We start from the raw sequence: 18,957 nt of genomic DNA, 5'->3' as shown, positions 1-18,957 counted from the left end.
CAACGGCGTTCTCTCCTTGCTTCCCTTAAAAAGTTATACTGACAGCTTTTGCCTAAAATAACTTCTATCATCTCTTTACAATGGTTTAATGGAAGCAGAGCACACGTGCCTGCTTCCCTCAGTGTAGTTGCAGCACGGTTCTGGGCTTCCCACTGTACTTTGAGATGCTAAATCTGGAAGCACATTTCCTATTTATTCCATTTGTGTTTGGGTTTTTTTACTGGTGTATTCCTTCTGCTGGGTGCTTGGTTTCTGGCGGGGAGTAGGGAGGGCTTCTTCCTGCAGCGCTTGAGCCTGCAGCGAGCGGTACGGGACCCGGCTCCGGGGCTTAGTACGGCCTGGTGTCAAGTACCGGGCTGCGCTTGACAGCGGCGGGCGGGAACCGCCGGTCGTTGTATCTGGGCGGTGAGCCATGGGGCAGCGCGGGTGGCTCCTCGCTCCTTGGGTCCGCCCGTCGCTCGGCGGGGCCGGGGCGGGCGCGGGGCGGGGCGGGCTGCCGGGATTGGCCGCCTGGGGCGGCTCCCGGCCCCTCGGCGGCGGCGCGGGGCGGCCGTCGCCGCTCGCGCACTCGGCCCCTCACACCCGGCGGTGCTGCGGGAAGGCAGGGCTGCCGCCGGCACCATGAGCACCGGCATGCGGTACAAGAGCAAGCTGGGCAACCCAGGTGAGGCGGCGGGGACGTGCGGCCGCCCCGCCCCGGCCTGCCGCGTCCGTCACGCCTCACTCTCTCTTCTTTTCTCTCCCCGCTGCCGGTTCCCTCCGCGGGCATCCCGCCCTCGCCGACCCGCTCTGCAGAGGAGAAGCAGGTAGGTGGGCTGCCGCTCCCCCGCCGCACCCGGCTCTCTGTAGCCGCCTGCGGCGCGGCCCGGCCCGGCCCTGCTCACCCTGAGCTCTCCCGCGGTGATGCGGCTGCGGCTGGCGTGCCGCTACCTGGGCACAGCGGTGTTTCAGCCGTGCTGGCCCTTCTCTGGCTGGATTTAGCCGCGAAATCGGCGGTTTGCCTGCCTTACCTCCCTGGACTTTGGGTTGGGTTCCGCTTTTTTTGTGTGGTGCCTTTGGGTGTGTCGGGTAGGGCTGGATGGAGACAGGCAGAGCAAGGGCTGGCAAAGGCTTTTCAGTATTGGGAGCACGTCTGCCCATCGCGCCCTGCCCTCCGCAGCACAGATGCGCAGGCACAGCCCCAGTCCTGCCAGTCGCCACTCCTTGCTGGTGTGGCAGATCACTACCTCGCAGGCGGCCAGGACTTGGGCGTCAGGGAACATCTGTTCTGCTTTGCAAAGCAAATAGCTATTTGGAGACATGCCTTTGAGTCCTGGAGAGAGGCGATCGGGGGGTGTGGTGCAATCGGATGACATGGATGAAGCTTTTTTGTTCACTGTTTGGTATTTATAGGGATTTCAGGTGTTTGACAGGAGGAGGAATCCTTCTCTGCTGAGCTTTAATGCCTAGGTGGGGGGTTATCAGCAGAGTCCCATGCGTTCTGTAGCAGTCTCATCATGTAGGCATTATCTGCTGTGTATGGAAGAGGTTTTCTGTCTCACAAAGGCGAGGATGGAGACAATGGTTAACACAACAGAGCAGTGCAGTGGGTCTCTGCAGTGGGAAGAAGTCCACCCATTCCCAGCCTGGCTTGCACTTGCCTTGCTTTTCCAGTGTTGCACTGAGGCTCTAATTCCACATGCAGCAAATGCTGTAACTGCTGAGGCAGTGGCACTGCAGGAGATGGTGTTTGCCTATATAGTGCTGACTTGGACACTGTGAAAAGACACCTGTGCTTTTTATTGTGAGTTGTTGATTACAGTGAACAAAGTAAATCTAGAAATAACAGCTATGTAGAGTTTTGCTAGAATTTTGTAGCTATTCTTGAGTATTGCTGTTAATTCTTGTTTTATTTCTGGAGGAAACCAGTCCAGAAGATGTTCTGAAATTGTAGAAGCTCCAGTGTAAGCTGTGAACTGGAGAGGACCTTTGTGACCCTCGAGAAGCATGCTGTTGTTTAGTTCACTTGCTTTTCAATAAAGAGGGAAGGAGGTTATAAATCAAGGTAGAGCTCAGAGTTGTAGATATGATCATAATTCCTGAAGGCCCTTGTCATGCTGCATAAGCAAGAGTGGGCTGGAGTCTGTACCCCAGTGAGTTTTGTTTGCAGGAGGGCGCAGTGCTCTGCCGGGACAAAGGAAGGCTTTCCTCAAGTGCCCAGGTGTGTGCATGGAACCGTGTGTCTTGTGCTGAGTGTGGAGAAGGTCTTGCATGACAGAGCATGGTTCAGTATGAATTTGTGCCAGCCCTGTTACTTGTGGATGGTGGGGGGAAACCAAGCCATGAATACAAAGCAATCTGTTAAAATGCAAGTCAATGTACAAAAGCATCCTTTATGATGAGGAATTTTCTCCCTCTGCTGCTTTGTTCCCATCCACTCACATCTGGCAGCAGGTACCAATTTAAATGTTTACTAAAGCTGTGATCCTTGCCTGAACTAATTTTTCAAAACCTATTACAAAAAGAAATTTTAAAAAACATAAATAGTTGGGAAATTAAATGAGCTGTACTGAGAGGGCAGTACAATAGGTTGCACATAAGTAGGGTAGCCTCAGTAAAATCTTAATTATGGTGACTTACTCAGTGAAAAAAAACCTCCCAACAAACAGGCAGAATAATGTGGTGTCACACGATGTGCCTTCATCTTCCCTTGTAGTGTCATCAGGGCTGGTACATTGTCTGGTTCCAACTGACTCTGAATTTTAGCTTGGATCCCTAATTGCTACCACTTATGAAGAAAAAAATGGTGGTAAATTCTCTACCTCACCGATTTGCAAGGAATAACCTCTTGTTTGGTCTATTAGGCACGGAGCATGGGTGCCACTGAAGTCTGTGGAGGTTTGATACTGGTCTCTTGTGCATCCAGTTTTCCAAGAGGAAGGTTGTGATTTAGGACCCAGGACTGTGGGGGAATCAGTTTCTGTTCTGAAGCTCTACAGCAGCCTGGTGACACCACACTCCTCAGTCTCTCTGGAGCTCAGTTCAGAACCTCTCCAAGGATGTTTTCTCCAGGAATTTATATACCACTGAAGTGCTGAGAGGGATTCTGGTGGTGAAGCAATGACTGCTGTCCCACGTGTAGTAGACCAGGCCTCCTGTAAGGGAAACCTAGCAATTTGTCAAGAGTGTTGACTTGAGAAGCAAACAGTGCAAGTGCAGTGGATGGACACTCTGCCAAAGCCTGAGGTGTTGCTGTGGGAGGAGTACAGGTGAAACCTCCCAAATACCTAGTTAAACTGGAGTGTCCTGGTGCACTCCAGCAGAACATGCCTGCTAGCTTGTGTTGTTGGCTTGTGTTTGTCTGAGGTGTTATTTTGCCCTGTCTCTGAAGCTGGCTCCTGCTCATTCAGGTCCATGTTTCTAATGTTCTTTGAAGTCATTGTTTCTTTTTAAATCAGGAGGATGGGAACCTGTCCTTCCCAAGCTGATTTCTCCCCACCCCATCTACTTGCAAGGTTGTTTGGGTGTGGGAGCAGAGACTATCTGGTGGATCCAGTTCTTTCAGTGGGTTTGAAATTACAGGGCTGTGCCTTCTGCATTCAGCTTGGTCCTTTTTTTCTACTTCAGCATATTTTGAAGTGGTCTGCATATAAGTGAAAATATATATAGGGGTACTGTGTAGAGAGAAGGCAGTGTGCAACAGGTAGTTTGACTGGAGGAATGGTTTCAGTGCAAGTCATTGCAAGGCACTGAGAACTCCTGATTCATTGCCTTTGTGTTTCAGTTGTTGACAATCTCAGGTTTATCTCTTAAGATCTTATGTTCAAACTCCTTTGCTTTTTTCTTTAAAAAAAAAAAAGAGAAAAAGTATGGAGAGAGTTCCATCATTCTTGGAACAGCAGATGTTACAACAGCAGCGATGTCTTCTATCTAAAATGGCATCTGTGCCAACAAAGAGCATCATTTTGAGGTCAGCCTTTGACCTTAGCTTCATCTACCAGGGGGCACTGGCTGATGGAAGTCTCCCAGTTCCTTGTGACCGAGTGCTGAACTGCCTTTTCTCTACTGTGCTTATGGAGAGATAAGCCCAGGTGAGCTTAAAAGAAAGTGTACCCCCTGAAAAAGAGACACTGTGTGTAGCACAGAGATACCCAAGATACTTGTAGATAATGCCCTTGACACATTGAGGACAACTCTAGTGGAGTCAGCCATTGATGACAAAGAGCAGATTAAGAGGAGGGAGGAGTGGTGATTCCTGTGTCTTGAGCTGGTTGATGATGACCTTAAAGCGACCTTCAGTTTCTGTGTGGGTACTTATGTAGTGAAAATCGATCAGCTGAGTTCTGTGAAACATGTAATGAGAAGTATCACCCCTGGTGAGTTCCCTTGTGCAGCAATTGTACTACAATGACCAGAAGCAGATCTTGGTCATTTGACAGCCCCTTCAGAATCTGGAGGGTTCCTATCTGCACCATGTTTGTGGCACTGTCATCTTTCACCTAAGTGGCTTTCTGTATGAAAATGGCTCTTGCAGTCTTGTGGCTGCAGGAGTTCTGCTTGCTTGTGCAGAAAAGCAGGAGAGCTGGGAGACCAACTTTTTGCCTTTTCTCAGATTTAAACCAGTTGTTTTCTAGTTTTGATTCTTTGAGTCATTGGGAGTGGCAGTATGGTTCTGTGTTCCTGGGCTGTCTGTCATGCTCTGTATCAGTGCAGACTGGGTGGTTGTGGTGAGGGTTCTTGTTCTCGGAGAAAGCAAACGATGTTTGCAGCTGGCGAGTGGCTATTTCACCACAGCTGGATAGTCTCTTACTGTGTCATATATCGCCCTGGGTGAGGCTGTTTCTGTTTGACTCCCCATCTTAATGTCTCTTCCAACCTCTCTGTTTTCCAATCCCAGTTTTGAATCCTGGCTAGCAAGATGCCTGCCAGAAAGAAGTAGCAAATTAGTCACAGAATCTGGAGGTACATACTGGAAACACTTTCAAAGCAGCACATCTCTGCTTGTTTTTCTGGTGTCCCAGTGTATCTTGGCCAGACGTAGCACAGGAGTGGAAGCTTTCACTTCTCTGTAAAAAGCCTTATGTAGTTCAGGAATTTTTTTTGGCCCATTTCAAAAGACAACATTGGTCCTTTGCCCTCCAAACTGAGCAAAGAGTCAGTGCTCAGAACAGCGTGTCTGGAGCAGGGTGGGACTGCAGCAGGTCAGGGGGTTCAGCCCTGCCTGTCCTTCCACTGTGCATCTGTCTAAACAGTCCTACTGCAGGAGGCCTCTGTGTTGCACAGATGGGCTATTTTGGTCTGGGGAGGGAAGTCCATCTTGGACACTTCTTTCATGTAGTTTTTTCCCCTTCTTTTTCTGATTGGCTTCTTGAAGAAGGGCTCTAAAAAGAGGTCAGCACATGGACTGCATGGTGAAACAGAGCTACTGGAGATCTGGGCACAGACCCTGTCTCCTGCTGCTGCTGGTGTCTCTCTTCAATTATTTATGCTCCAGATGGGTGAAATGATTGTTAGGGCAGGGCAGGGGAGAGGTTCAGCCCTCTCAGTGCAAGTAGCAAACTGCAGTTTATGAAAGGGGAACTGTTTCCTGCACAGGGATTTTTCTCTCTTGAATTTCCACACATTTGTGTGAGTCCAAAACTGCTGCTCTCGTGTGAACTGCACAGGACTGGCTTGGGCACGTTAGCCAGATGCGTAAGCGTGGCTAACAGATGTTGCAGCTTCATCCTTGCTGATGCTTATGTAGGAGCAGCACTCATTTAACTCCAGGAGGTGCTTGTGACACTTGCTCAGCTGCTGGGTCACAGCTTGCTGGGGCATTACAAAAGCTCACAAGTGCAGAGATGAAAACATTGCTGCTATCTGAATGAAGGAGAAATCCAGTCCCTTGACACTTTTAGTCACCAAAGTCAAGGAGCCTCTTACAGCTGCTTAACACCATCAAAAATGGTACTGACCTCACACTGATACCATTCTTCATTTGATTTTTATGGCAATAATTACAATATGACAGTTCACTGCTAAAGTTTAGGAAAGGCAAGTCCTCCACAGCTGGTGGAGTTCAGTATCTTCTAGAGCCCACACTTCCCACCCTCAGTTTCAGTCCTCGTTGCTATTCTTTAAATACTCAACAAAATGGACAATCTAGCAGAGATTCTACCTTCAGCTTGCTGGCTGCTTGCTGTGCCAGGGTAGGTTGGGTCCCTGTTGCTTATCTTTAGATCTTTGCTAAATTTGTTTTAAATGCTCAATCCAAGAGGTTTCCCTAGCACCCGTGGCCCACAGCGATGGCTCCTATAACCATGCTGCAGCTGCTGCTCCTATGTGCTGAAACCAAGCCTGGAGAGCTCTGCTTCATCTTTAATGCTTCAAGCACTTCTTGTTGAGATGTCTCTTACACAAGCCAAGAGAGCTCCTCTCCTGTTGTTTCTCTTCTAGTTCAAGTAGCTTGACTGGAGGGCACCTTCTTTGCTTACCTGTAGAGCTGTCTTGCCTGCCCAACACTTAAGACTTTGTCCCCTTCTTGCCAAAGGCAGAGATTTCCCAGAGACAGCCAAACCACACAGAATAATCCTCTAATACTCATGAAAGAAACATGTGGCATGTCTAAAACATTGGGTGACTCAGATTTTTGTGAAGTGTATGCAAGTTGTTTCATGGCATACTGGAATAATTCCTATATGGGCTGGATTTTGTCTGTGTGTGTCTACAGTGTGGTTAGCCTCCAAGCACAGGAAAAAATGCCTGCTGTTAGACATTCCTTTTCTCCCAGAGAATTATCCCTGGAGCTGTGAAGAGTTTTGCAGTCATCTTCTTCCCACAAGAACATTCAGGAGCTGAATTTGTGTGTGGTGCACCAGAAAAGCTGGGATCAGACCCCAGAACATGTGTTCCTCATCAGCATGTGTGCTGCTGTTCACCACTCAGTATCTCAGAAATATGGATTGCCATGAACAGTGGAAGGTGGCACTGAGTGTGTTGAGAGGAAGGTTTGTATATGCAGTACTCTCCCAGAGGCTGGGCTTCAAGGACTGAGATCTTCTGTCACTCCTGACTCCAGAGTCCTTTCTGTTTTGAGGGCTGAGTGGGTTAATACTCTTCATTTCTTCTCACACCTGTATTTCCAGTACCTTAATTACAGTCTGTGACACCCTGCTAATATTCAGCTCTAGACTGCTGTGCCTTCAATCACTCTGTAACTCCCAGCCCCTGGCCATGTGGCTGTTAACCCAGCAGTGTCACAGCAGCCACGTGCTGGAGGTGGTGAGGAAAGGAGCACACTGGAGGACTACAGGGACTGGCTTGGTGATGAGCAAAGCTTGGCTGAGTGTTGGAGGAGCTGAAGAGGAAGTGAAACCCTGCACAAGCATCTGCAAGGGTGCAGTGCCAAGAAAGGGAGGAGAATTGTTTAGTTTCTGGCTTTAGTATGACTGTCCACTCCTGAAGTCAACATTAAAAAACAGAAGCTGAGCCTGAAGTTCAGCTCTAGAGGAGGGATGTAGCCCTGCTGTGCAGGGCAGCACAGGGCAAGGCTGCTCAAGATGTCACAAACCTCCTGGATAAAGCTGTGCAGCCTTCAGATTGCATCAGCCATGCGGTGAGGGCTAGGGTAGGCTCAGGGCAAACGTTCAGCAGTGCAGCATGCTGGAGGATCTTGGGCTAGCTTAGGGCTCTGGGGGATCTCAGCCAGTGCAGGTCTAAATTGGTTCCAATGGGAAGCTGTTAACTGCACTCCAGCTTTTCACACCAGACATTTGGGCCTTTTTTCTGCACAGCTGACAGCAGTAAGTGCTGGTGCCAGGACAGAAGTGCTCAGCCTGCAGTCAGCTGATGGGGAGAGAGGGGCAGCACAGTGGCTGACCTGTTCCTGTCCCTGTGTGCCACAACGGTGACTCTGCTGTGGGACTGCTCAGAGCCAAGGAGCAGGAGAGCTGAGGTCCTTCTCTTGCCAGCTTGGTTCAGCTCAGCGCTTTGCTCTTCCTGGGAATGTTGGGAGTGCCCTGTTTATTTTGAAGCTTGTTATCAAGTGTGTCCAGGGTGTGTGTATGGAGCTGGGATGGCCTGTCTCTGCCTGACCCCGCCTGGGGCAGCTGGTGCTGTTCTCCCAGAATGACTCCTGGCAGGGGAACAGGGACCTGGGAGTGCAGGCTGAGCAAGTAAACTGCAGAATTATGAGTGCTAGCTCCTGGAGACTGGCCATGGGGAGCAAGCCCATCCCACTGACCTATGGGTATGCTCAGTGCAGAAGCAAGGGAGGGGAAAAAAGATCCACAGACCTTGTGGGAAAAGAGGCTCCAAGGGCTTAGCAAATTCTTTGTGCCTTCTGTGAGGCAAAGCCCCTGGTGGTGCAGATATGTTTTGGGCTCCTGTGACTGTTTCATTTTTTCACCCTGGTGTTTGGAGCTGTGGATGTACAGGAGAGCACAGGCCAGACTTTCTGCTGCTTTACTTTGTATTGCAGTTATTTTTAAGATCACACTTCAAGCAAGTCACTTCATTTTCAGCCTTTTACAATGTCTCCTGGCTATTTCCTTAGTGTAGGAACCCTTCTAATCCTGCCTGCTGCACTGAGCTCATTCTTGTTGTGATACATCCACCTGTGAAGTCTCCTTAGATCCTGCAGTCTTACATCCACTTTTATTTTCAAATAAATTACATACTATGTTAATTATATATTTAGGTGAAATATGAATCACAAAGGCATGTGCTGTCTGCTTGCTCTGCATACATGGTCCCCTTGGCTGTGGGTCTGCTGATTTTAAAGCTCTCCTGGGTGTCTGCATTGACTATTAAGTGATATGAAGTCCTGGAACTGTAGATAAGCAGTATTGGAAATGCCTATCCAGACCAGTAGTAATTTTCCTCTGCTCAAGGCCTGCCATAAAAAATGTCAGTCAGGTTTATGGCTTTTAGGATCCTATAAATTCTCAGAGGTTCCTGCTGCTCAGAGGAGCTGGTGCCAGCTGGGATCAGACAGTAATGGAAGAAGCATCACAGCCTTCAGGAGCTGATGTTTGCCCTATTTTGTAGGCAGTGGGATGAATCAAAGCAGCAGGGGTTAAACTTCAAGTGATGTGGCTGGCCTGCAGCAAAGCCTTGCTGCTGTGACTGCACAGTGCTGAGATGAGCAGGAGTGTGTCATCAGGACAGCACGAGAGATGCTGTCTGAGATGATCTCTCATCTCCCCCTGCTTGTGCTTACAGTCCCGACGCTGCAGATGGTTTCTGCAACACAGTTGAAGCAGTGCTCTGGAGCCTGGAGCTCACAGCAGGGCAGCTGCTGGTGTCTCACTCCCAAGACTGACACCTTTGTTCTTCATCTGCTTACTTCAAAGAGCTCTTCTCCAGTGAAAGGAGCCCTTGCCAAAGTCTGTATTTACAGGGAAAGTGGCTATCAGAGGACAGTTACTTAGCAGAACTGGGTGCTTTTACTTGGCTGTTAATCCAGGCACATGCTTGGGAAGGACTCCAGGTCCACTGAGCAGCGCAGCACTCTGGATATGCTCTAGGCTGCAGGCAGCCCTGGGGCTGGCACTTGAGAAGCTCAGAGCAGGCCCACATTGCTGAGCAGGTTAGAGGCATGTTTTCTGTGTACTCTCCAGTATCGTCACACCCATCTACTTGGGATCCTCCTAACCATCACCATGCAGCAGGTGTGAGTCCTCTTGTCTCTTGGATAGGCCTCGTCTGCCCTGCCCTTCCACACTTCGCTCCCCAGCTTCATGGCATTTATCTTCACAGCAGTTTAAAAAACCAGAAGGGACTGGATGCAGCCCAGCACTTCTCTTCCTCAGTGCCCATTCTGTTCAGCCTGCTGATGCTGGACCAGAGGCTGCATGTAATCTCATAGCTGTGTGATGGCTTTATTTCCAGCAGCTCTCATTAATACCAGTGAAAGCCTTTCTGTCTGAGGTGGTTGGGCTGGTCCTTAGCAGCTGCTCAGAGGTTCCAGCCAGTGCCAGGCCTTTTACTGCCTTGTTTGAAAGGCCAGTGTCATCTGACCATCACTGTGCTCCTCTCGTGGTGCCACTGTCATGGGCAGGTGTCAGGCAATAGCAGAATTGTTCTCTTGGTAAACAAGGGATGGTGTGATTTGAGCTGCCTGGCATGCAGCAGCAGTGCAGTGTGCATGGGATTGCTAACAAGGACATCTTGGGGCTCATTAGTCTGAAAGCCTAACGAACCATCTTGTGTTTCTGTGCAGAGTGTGCATCCTGCACTTGCGTGTTTGGTACTGAAGTGTGGCCCTGCAAGTACAGCCCACAGCAGAGAGATGTGCTTTTGGAGGATTCAGATCCCCTCTATCAGGATACCAATGACAGTGGATGTCCAGGAAATGCCTGCGTGAGACCCCTGCTCTTGCTCCCTCAGATGCCCTGTGTATGGCCAAGGATGGAGTTAATTTGTGACCCCAGTGAATCTGTGTATTAGGCACCTAGAGCTTCTCCCTTAGGGCTTTTCCCTCATGGCAAATAACTATTTTTCATTCTTATTTTTCAAAAATTAAAATTAGGGCATCCACCCACCTCTTGGCTGGCATGCTGCAGTAAGAGGCCAGCGTGTGTGTGCTCCCACAGAGAAAAGCAGATCCTGCTTTGTATTTGTAAGGCAGTGGCTTATAAATGAGCCTTATGGCAGAATTACATCAGGAAGGAGTCCCATCAACATGTCTTAAAGCTGGGCTGTGAGGTGGGAGGTGGGAGTTTCCTCTGACCATAAAACCAGACCTCTTCTATCCTTCCCTGTCCTTCAGCACTGGAGATTAGAAATGCTCACATTACAGATTTCTCCCCACCCTCCACCCTTCTTACCCCCTTGAGACTGGAGACAAGAAGGGAAAGAACTTGACTTCCTGTAGTCTGAGGGCACATGAAGGTACTCTGGGCAGCAGGGCAGCTGCACTGGGGACAGGACTACATCTGTGGGTTAAGGTGAGTTTTGTGGGGTGTGGACTCAGTCTGCTGAGTCTGGCCAGTACTGTGTGACATTTAGCATGTATGTGAGGGGATGGCAGGTTGTGCCAGGCCTGCAAGAAACAGTGGCATTAGATCCCCCAGCAAAACACTAGAGAATAAATCCCAAGAGGTTGCTGTTAGGCCTTGCAGCCCAGATGGGAGCCCACCAAAAAAATCCCTCTCCATTCTGTATGTGACACTGGCTGTGGGAGTTGCTTGGAGATTTGCTGGGTAGCCTTGGATTTTTAAAAATGATAAAGCCAACCTCATGCTGTGCTACAGGTCCCAAGAGCTATTCATGGATATCTAATCTGATTTTGCACCCTGTTCTCCTTAAAGGGCTGTGAATGACAAGTTACTCCTGGCCTGCTGTGGCTGTCACTTGAGCTGACATTGCTTGGCAGTGCTGGCTCTCTGCTAACCCTTTGACTGAGCTGAGTGTTCCCTGTCCTGCCTCGCTCTTCTGTCTTAACCTATGTGGCTGTTTCCTTTGGGTTGCCTTGTAGAAACCCACTGTCTTGCAAATGCAATCTTTCCCCTCCATTGCTTCCAAGGTCTTTCTAATGTTGAACATTGCTATGCCTTGTGTATCCAACAGCTACAGAGTTTACAGTCAAATGACTTTCTGTCTTGTCTAATATCCTCTTTACTCCAGTTTTGTTGCTCTGACTTCCAGAAATCCATTGCAGTCATTTCAAAGGTGACATTTTCAGGAACTCTGCCCTTCCAGTGCTGTCGATGTTAATGTCTCTGATCTTACATCTCATGCACTTCAGTGTTTGTTATTTTCAGGTGGAGCCCAGAAAAGGATGAAATCAGCAATAGCACTAAAAAATCTGCAAGAGCAAGGAGTTTACCATTATCTGTTGCTTTAGGTCAGCACTGTATTAATGAGTCATCATTAGCATGTATTAATGAGTCATCATTAGCAATTTGCTACAGGGCAAGAAGAGATGAATTGGTGACTCTGGGTAAACTTCATAGTGGAAATCAAGACTGAAATAGCAGCAAGACCAGTGTCACAGCTGTGTTGTCTCCAAAGAAGAGGTACTGTTGAGAACTCTTCAGTGTGATTTGGCTGTATCCCTAACCTTCTGTGGGGCACTAACCTTTCATGATTGCTTTCTCACTCAGTTTTTCAGGGGAGAAGTTATTTTAAGGTGGAAAGGATTTTAGGAGGAGTGGGGCAATATTATTTAGGATGTGTTCTTTAATGGCCCCCTGCAGAGTTTAGGGCTTTGGTCCCTGTCTCCTGCAAAAGGTGAGCAGCCTTGCCACTTGTCTCCCCACCATCTCTCTGTCTGATTGGAATTGCTGTGTAGCAAGAGCCCTTGCCACCTCCTATGAGCAGGCTGCTGCAGAGGAGTTTACACACCTAGTGCCAGGCTTAGAGTTGTCTTTCATGTGCTGTGGTCCACAGACTAGGTCCAGGAAAAGGGTTGGTGAAGAAAAATACTGCAGGAGGTAGGTGTCAGGCTGCTCTGAATGGCTCTTTCACCTCTATCTCAAAAAATGAGTAAGAGCTGTACCTCTGTGAAAGTGGCTTTGAAAATATCACAGCTGTGCTCAGGAGTGATGGACCCTCCTTGTAGGCTTCTGACTGCAAGCCCTTCGGGGCTAGGGTGGCCTTTGTGCTCCAGTTCAGCACCCTGCACATGGGGATGTGCTCTCTGGGAGCATGTATCTGCACTCTGCTCCCCAGATGGCATATCTGACAAGCTAGGCAGTGCTTTGCCCAGAGGCTGGATGCTTCTGCATTCCATGTGCCTGTCTCTGCTTCACCTAGACTCTTCACAGCATGAAAAACTCACACAGACTTTGCTATTGCAGATCTCTTAACTTTTGTACTAGTGTTAACTGAGGCCATTCTTACTTGGCTGAACTCCTCCTGTGCCCTGCTCTTTCTGGGTGTGCCAAGGACAGCAAGAGTAGCAGGGAAAGAATTAGAGAGAAGTTCAGCAAAGCTTCTGTTTGCTATAGAAAGAACATCTGTATTGACTGGGCTTCCTGCAGTTTGAGGGTGGGTGCTTTCACCTTTAAAATCTAACTCTTTAGGCTCTTTCATGGGCAGTGAAATAGTGAAAGGAAAAGGGAATCCTCATCATCTCTAGCTCTGCCAGGGCACTGATGTCCTTATGCCTGTGACATTCCTTTTGCAGAGAGGAAGCCTGGTTTGCCTGGGAAGAGAGGTTTTTCTTTAATTAGGTTATTTTCGGTTGCTTTTAATATACTAAATGATTTCACAGCATCTCTGCCCTGTCCTCACATCTTGCTATCCAGAATATTCACCAGTCACTCAGTGGATCTTTCCAGCCTGTTGTTTTGGAAATACAGGGTGTGGGTTTCGCTGTTTACCTGTATCTTATCTGTGAGTTCCTCAAATACAGTGCAGCCTGGTTTTTATTAAGCTGCCCTGGGTGAAGCCTTTGCTTTCAGTCTGGATGGCTTTTATGTGGATATTGAGCAATTCAAAACCACAAACCAACAAAACAGAAAACCAACATCTCTGAAAACTCTGTGGGAGCGTTAGTGCGTGCCTGAGCTCACTTGCAGCACTGTTCCTGTAGGGCTGTTAGCACACAGAATGATTGCCCACTCCTGCACACAAGGAGAAGCTGAGTGCTGGGCAAGTGTAGAGCGAGCAGTAGTCTCCTACAAACGGTGCTGGGGGGAGGGTTCGAGATAGAGAATGTGGCTTGGAGCTCTCCAGGGTGTCTGGGTGCAGAGCACAACCCTTCCTGAATGCCTTCTCTCCCGTGATCCTGGCGGGCTTGGCAGGCATCACTGGCCCAGCCAGGGCTGGCAGGGGGGCTGGTAATGAAGTTCTCCCCACTGCTGCTGTTGAGGTGGCAGAGCTGAAGCTCTGTTTGGAGGCATTTCTGTCTGGAGGCTTTGCTATTTAGGAAGGATAGACAACAGCTACCTTGATGAAGGAGTGGCTCCACTCCTCTGTGAGTCACTCATGCCACAACTGAAGCTTTCCAGAGGTGTTTGAGCCTCAGGAATCCCCGTAGCCCAGCTTCAGACCTGTTGTTTCCATGCAGTGGTTGGTGTTTCTCTGGGGGGCAGTTGAACCACACCCTGCTCAGCTCAGCACTGTTGGGAGCTCACAGACACTGTGTGCTGGGGGGTTTGTGGCTTATCTCCCTGCCAAGGCAACCTGTCTGCTGGACATTTGCTTCCCCACCAGGACCTCACTGTGCTGATGACTTCTGGTGGCATATTACCAACTTAGATGTGAAGACAGAATTAGCAGAAAGAAACTGGTGGGAAAGCAGCCAGGTAGTAACAGCCTGCTGGTTCCTGTACTGAAACATCTCTGTGATGCAGCGTAATTATTCCTAGGCTGTGCTGAAGAGGAGCCACCTGTACAGCTCAGATGTGTGTCAGGACTTAAGAGAGGTTCCTTTCTCTGGTGGTCACTGCTTCTAGAAGGTCTGAAACTCACATGGATGAAAGATCTTATCATAGTATCAGTCAGGGTTGAAAGGGACCACAAGGATCCCCCTGCCATGGGCAGGGACATGCCACACTAGATCAGGCTGGCCAGAGCTTCATCCAGCCTGGTCTTAAACACCTCCAGGGACAGGGCCCCAGTCTTGCTTTCATTGTGTTTTTAGCTGGTTGATATGCAGGGCTGGCCTCTGGAAAGAGGCTGAGGAGTAAAGGGCTCTCTGGAAGGAGTCACACTACACTGCTCCCACTGTTCAGCCCCAGAGATGCTGTGTGATTGAAAGGAACTAGCACAGGGTCCTGAATGCCAGTTCTCCATCTGCTTCAAGGAAGGCCCTAGAAATATGCAGCATGTGATCCATAGCTGCTCACTCAAGCACATTCTGCCCCTTGCTTCTTTCTCTGTTGCATTTGCTGTAGCTCCCATTACTTATAGTATGGAGAAGGTGTAGTGCCCTGTGTTCTTTTGGCCACTTGCTTCTGCGGCACACATGAGGCCAAGGCCCTGTACGTGGGCTGCAGTTGAGCTGAGTCCAGACAGCACGTGGGTCAGCAGCTGTATTTGCTGCTGAAGTGACCCCATCCAATGGCTGTCATTGCAGTGAGACTGGGAGTTCTGGAAGAGACCCACAAAACCTCAGTGCCTTCCTGTGCAGAGCAGACTCAGGGGTGAGAGGAAAGAAACATGACCATGAAGGAGGGAACTGTGGGAGAGTGATGTGTCTTGGCTGTTACTGCTTGAGGCAGTGTTGGATACTGTGGTCAGTTTACAGCTTCCAAGAAAGAAGCACTGATTCATCTGTGGTCAATGTGTTTTTAAAATGATGCCACTGAACTGTCAGTCTGGTTTCTTCTGGCCAAATGTGACCATTGCAAGGCTCTTTTCCTTAAGATTCCTCTGTGCTGCTGGTTTGAATTTCCATCCTCCTTGCTCAGCCTGGTCCCTCAGGCAGTGGGTTAAGTACTGCCTGATCCGGGTGGGAGAACTCACCTGGGCCAGTGTGGCCATCTGAGCAGTGGAGAATGAGGCTGTACTGAAGAGGCCACAGCATCATGGTGCTGGTGCTCAGTGCTGCATGAGTAGAACCAGTTACCATTGCAAACCATTTCCAGCACTATGTGTGTGGACAGAAAGAATTGGGCTCCTGCAGTGCAGGCATCTGAAGGCCAGTGTCTGGAGCTGGGCACAAGGCGAAGTGGTGTGGCTGAGGTACTCTGACAGCACCAAACTGTGATTTCTCCTCATGGCTCTGCTTGGATGGATTTGAGGAGCTGGGAATTGAGGCTAGTTCAGCTTGGGCCATACCCTGCTATTAGCTACAGGCAGCTCCTGCCAGGTTGCTTCTTGCAAGGGCAGGAGGGGAAGTGGAGGGTTTGGATGGCAGGCAACTGTGAGGCAGAGATTAATGAAGTGTTGAGCTCTTAATGGGGAACATGCTCCACAGATTCAGGTTTCCCTCCCTACCCATCCCACACTTTTTAATCTGTGGCACAGTCTTGAGAGCAATTTGAGAATGGAAGTGATTGCAGACTGGGGATGACCTCATCCATCTCCAGCTCTGAGGTGGAGCAGCATCTGGAGCCGTGGCCACAGCTTATGCCACACTTTGAATGACGCAGGCAAGGGGCTGAGGCTCCAGGGAGGCCTTGCTTCCCACTCAGTGGAGTGCTCTTGGCACCTACAGGGTAGGATCTCACTCCAAGGCCTCCTGCAGTCTGCCAGTCCCCTGAGTGTGGGTAGTGGAAAGACAGCTCCAGCCCTGGGGAGTCCTGGTATCTCACCTCAATTACCAGGACTGAGGGCTGCTTGGCAATGTCTAAGCTGTTGTGCTGCTCTCTCCAACAGTTGTGAACTCTGCAGAGAGAGGGCAGGGAGTGTGATGTGGCCCCTTTTGTGCTGGTGGGCCAATGTCCCCATGGAAGAACAGCGATAGTGCTGGAAACCAACTCTGTGTGTCTGTGTGAGGAAGGGGCATACTTGGGTGCTGGGCTGCAGTATGGTTCTCCCCAGCCCCACAGCTGAGGGGCAATATGGCTGTGCAAGGTGGATGTAGGGGCTTTATGTTCTCCTCTTTCTGCATGCTGGAGTGAGGGGGAAGTAGGAAGGAGAAAACGGCAAAGACCAAAAATCACAGCTGGAGAAGAGGCCTTTGAAGATGTGCTCACTGTGATCCTGTGTTGGTGCTGGAAGGTGCTGAAGGTATGGATGGAAGTGTCCCTGCTGGGATCTTTGTATCTGAGGCCCCTGTGGATCAGCTGAAAAGGTGATCAGAGCCCTCTCAGAGGCTTTGCTTTCCAGGAGTGAAGATATCAGTGTGAGTGCCGAGGATCTGGAGCATAGGATGGAAGGCAGCTGGGCTGTCAGCTTCAGGTCCCAGGCAGTGACAGGGACCTTGGAAAACCAGAAGCAGCCACACTGCTTGCAGAAATTACCAGAGAATTCTCCTTTCTGACATGGCAAAGGGCCCTTCTTTCTCCTGCCTTGATGTCTGCTGCTTTGAAATGGCCAAGATTTTGTCTTGCAGAGTTGGAGCCTGGAGTCCTTGGACTCGGCCAGCATCCAGCAAGCTCAGATCCACCCTGGAGCTGCTCAGCCAGGCACTGCTCTGGACTTGAGTAAATGCCTGTGTGCTCCAGGAAGGAGAACCTCTAAGCACCATCTCAGAAGCTGTGTGGGGGAGTCCAGCCACTTCCCCTTCAGCCCAGTTGTCTTCTGGCTCACGCTCAAGCTGAAGACATGCTGAGCTGTGTTGGGCTATGGGTGGGAAAATAAAAGCAGTCTTTTCTCCTGTCCCTGTGGCTGTAGAGGAAACTCCTTGTAGCTGGATAGACAGTATAGGGGGGAGTAAGTTCACTGGAGGAATTTGCTTTTCTCTTGGCTCTTGCTTGGAGATAAATCCTCTCTCCCTGCTGCTAAATGGGGAGAGTTTAACCATTTGTGAGATTTAGCCAAGAGCCTTCTCTCATCCCTCCTGCCCCTCTTCCCTGTTGCACTGGGAGCAGGGACTGGAAACGCATCCCCCATGATAACTGTCATGGTAAGGACAAGAGTTTACAGTCCCATTTTCCTCCTTCCTGCCTCAGAGTTGTCTCCAGGTCTGTACATGATGGAACAATCTGAAAGTGCACAGACAAGCAGGGACTTTGCTTTTGTCCCTTCTGCTCAGCATCCTGCAGCAGTGCCTGCGGCACTGGTATGCAGTGGCAGGTGACTGTGGCTGGCTGGGTGACAGAGGAGCTCTGCCATGTCTGTGAAAGGGTCTGGGCCAGCAGAGCCCCAAAGGAGGCTTGTGCTGTTGTCAGTGGTGAAGGACACATGATGCCAGTGCTTGCTGCTTGGCAGGGCTCAGGACCTTGGCAGTGTCCTCCCATCTGCAGTCTCCTGTGTGTGAGCCCCAGCAGCATCCCAGAAAGGAGCCATTCAGCCCCGAGCCCTGCCTGTTGCTGGGGTCAGGAGGGCACAATAAAGAAGATGTGTTGGGGCAGCAGCCTGGAAGGGGCTCGTGTGTCAGAACAAATGAGCCTTTGTAGCAGGCACTGCTGACAGCAGGATGTTTGTCAGCTCTGGAGCTGGAATGGGGGCTCTGTGCCCAGCCCCCTGCACTGCTCAGAGCCTCCTCTGGCTCGGGGCTATCTGGGAGCCCAGTGGCAGAGTCGCTGTTTCTTCCTTCACTGTGGGAGGTCTTTGGATCAGGTCTTGCTTGCTCAAATACAGCTTTTCCTGGTGGGCTGAGTAGCTGCAGGAGGCTGGAGTCTCCTGGCCTCTCACATCCCAGCGCTCGTCAGCATGGCTGCCCCATGCCCTGTGTGTGGTCTGAAGCTGTGTGCCCAGGCTGAGTGTGTGCCCTGCAATGAAGTGCCCAGCAGTGGCCTCGGGGTGACTGGAGCAGGGCTGTAATGGGCCAGGATGGCAGTGTCACTCTGTCTGGGGCTTTGAGGAGAGAACTATGTCTTGGAAAGAGTTCAGCAAAGCAGGGCTGGGAGGGACCGCTTGGCAATGTGTGACAGAAGAGTCAGGCTGGAGAAGTGAGGGAGGCCTCCATGTGTGAATTGTACCCTATATATGCTGGTTCCAGGAGAGGCTTTGGAGAAAGCTGTCTTTGCCAGAATGGGCTTGAGGTTTGGTTGCAGCATTGGTACTGCACTGGTGCAGAGCTGAGCGTGGCTGAGAGGGAGGTGCCTGCCGAGTGGTTCAGAGCTGCCCTCTCCTGAGCAATGTGGGTGGTGCTGGGGTGTGCAAAACCACAGCTGGACTGTGAAGCTGGTGATGGGATTGGGGCAGTAGTAGAAGATCATGTTGGGAAGAATTCCTTCCATGAAGCTGTGTAGGATGCTCCAGGCTTTTGATTTTGTGGCAGTTTAGTCCAGCTGGCTGCTGCTGTCGAGTGTGGTGGTGCTGCTGCTGCGTTTTGTCTATGGTATGTCCAAACATTTCATCCTTTCTCACCTAGGAGCACTATTCTCCAGGGAAACCAGGTTCATCTCTCTCCAAGCAAGATGATGAAGATTTTGTTGGGAAGGAAAGGAGAACTTTGTGCACATTCTGCCATTCTCTGTCGTGGTTGTGAAT

The 18,957-nt window shown here is 50.1% G+C and overlaps 1 protein-coding gene across 1 annotated transcript in view; it reads left to right on the top strand.

The window, feature by feature from the left end:
• The first annotated feature begins 564 nt into the window (after positions 1–564).
• Positions 565–18,957, top strand: part of SEPTIN5 (septin 5) — a 40,560-nt gene continuing 22,167 nt past the window's right edge. The window contains exons 1-2 of the mRNA XM_054172976.1: positions 565–664; positions 796–806. Coding sequence (XP_054028951.1) covers positions 622–664; positions 796–806 — 54 coding nt within the window. The 5' untranslated portion in view covers positions 565–621. The remainder of the gene's footprint in view (positions 665–795; positions 807–18,957) is intronic.

The sequence above is a fragment of the Dryobates pubescens genome, chromosome 25, assembly GCF_014839835.1.
Source record: "Dryobates pubescens isolate bDryPub1 chromosome 25, bDryPub1.pri, whole genome shotgun sequence".
Taxonomy (NCBI): Eukaryota; Metazoa; Chordata; class Aves; order Piciformes; family Picidae; genus Dryobates; species Dryobates pubescens.
This window is presented reverse-complemented; position numbering and strand designations above follow the sequence as displayed.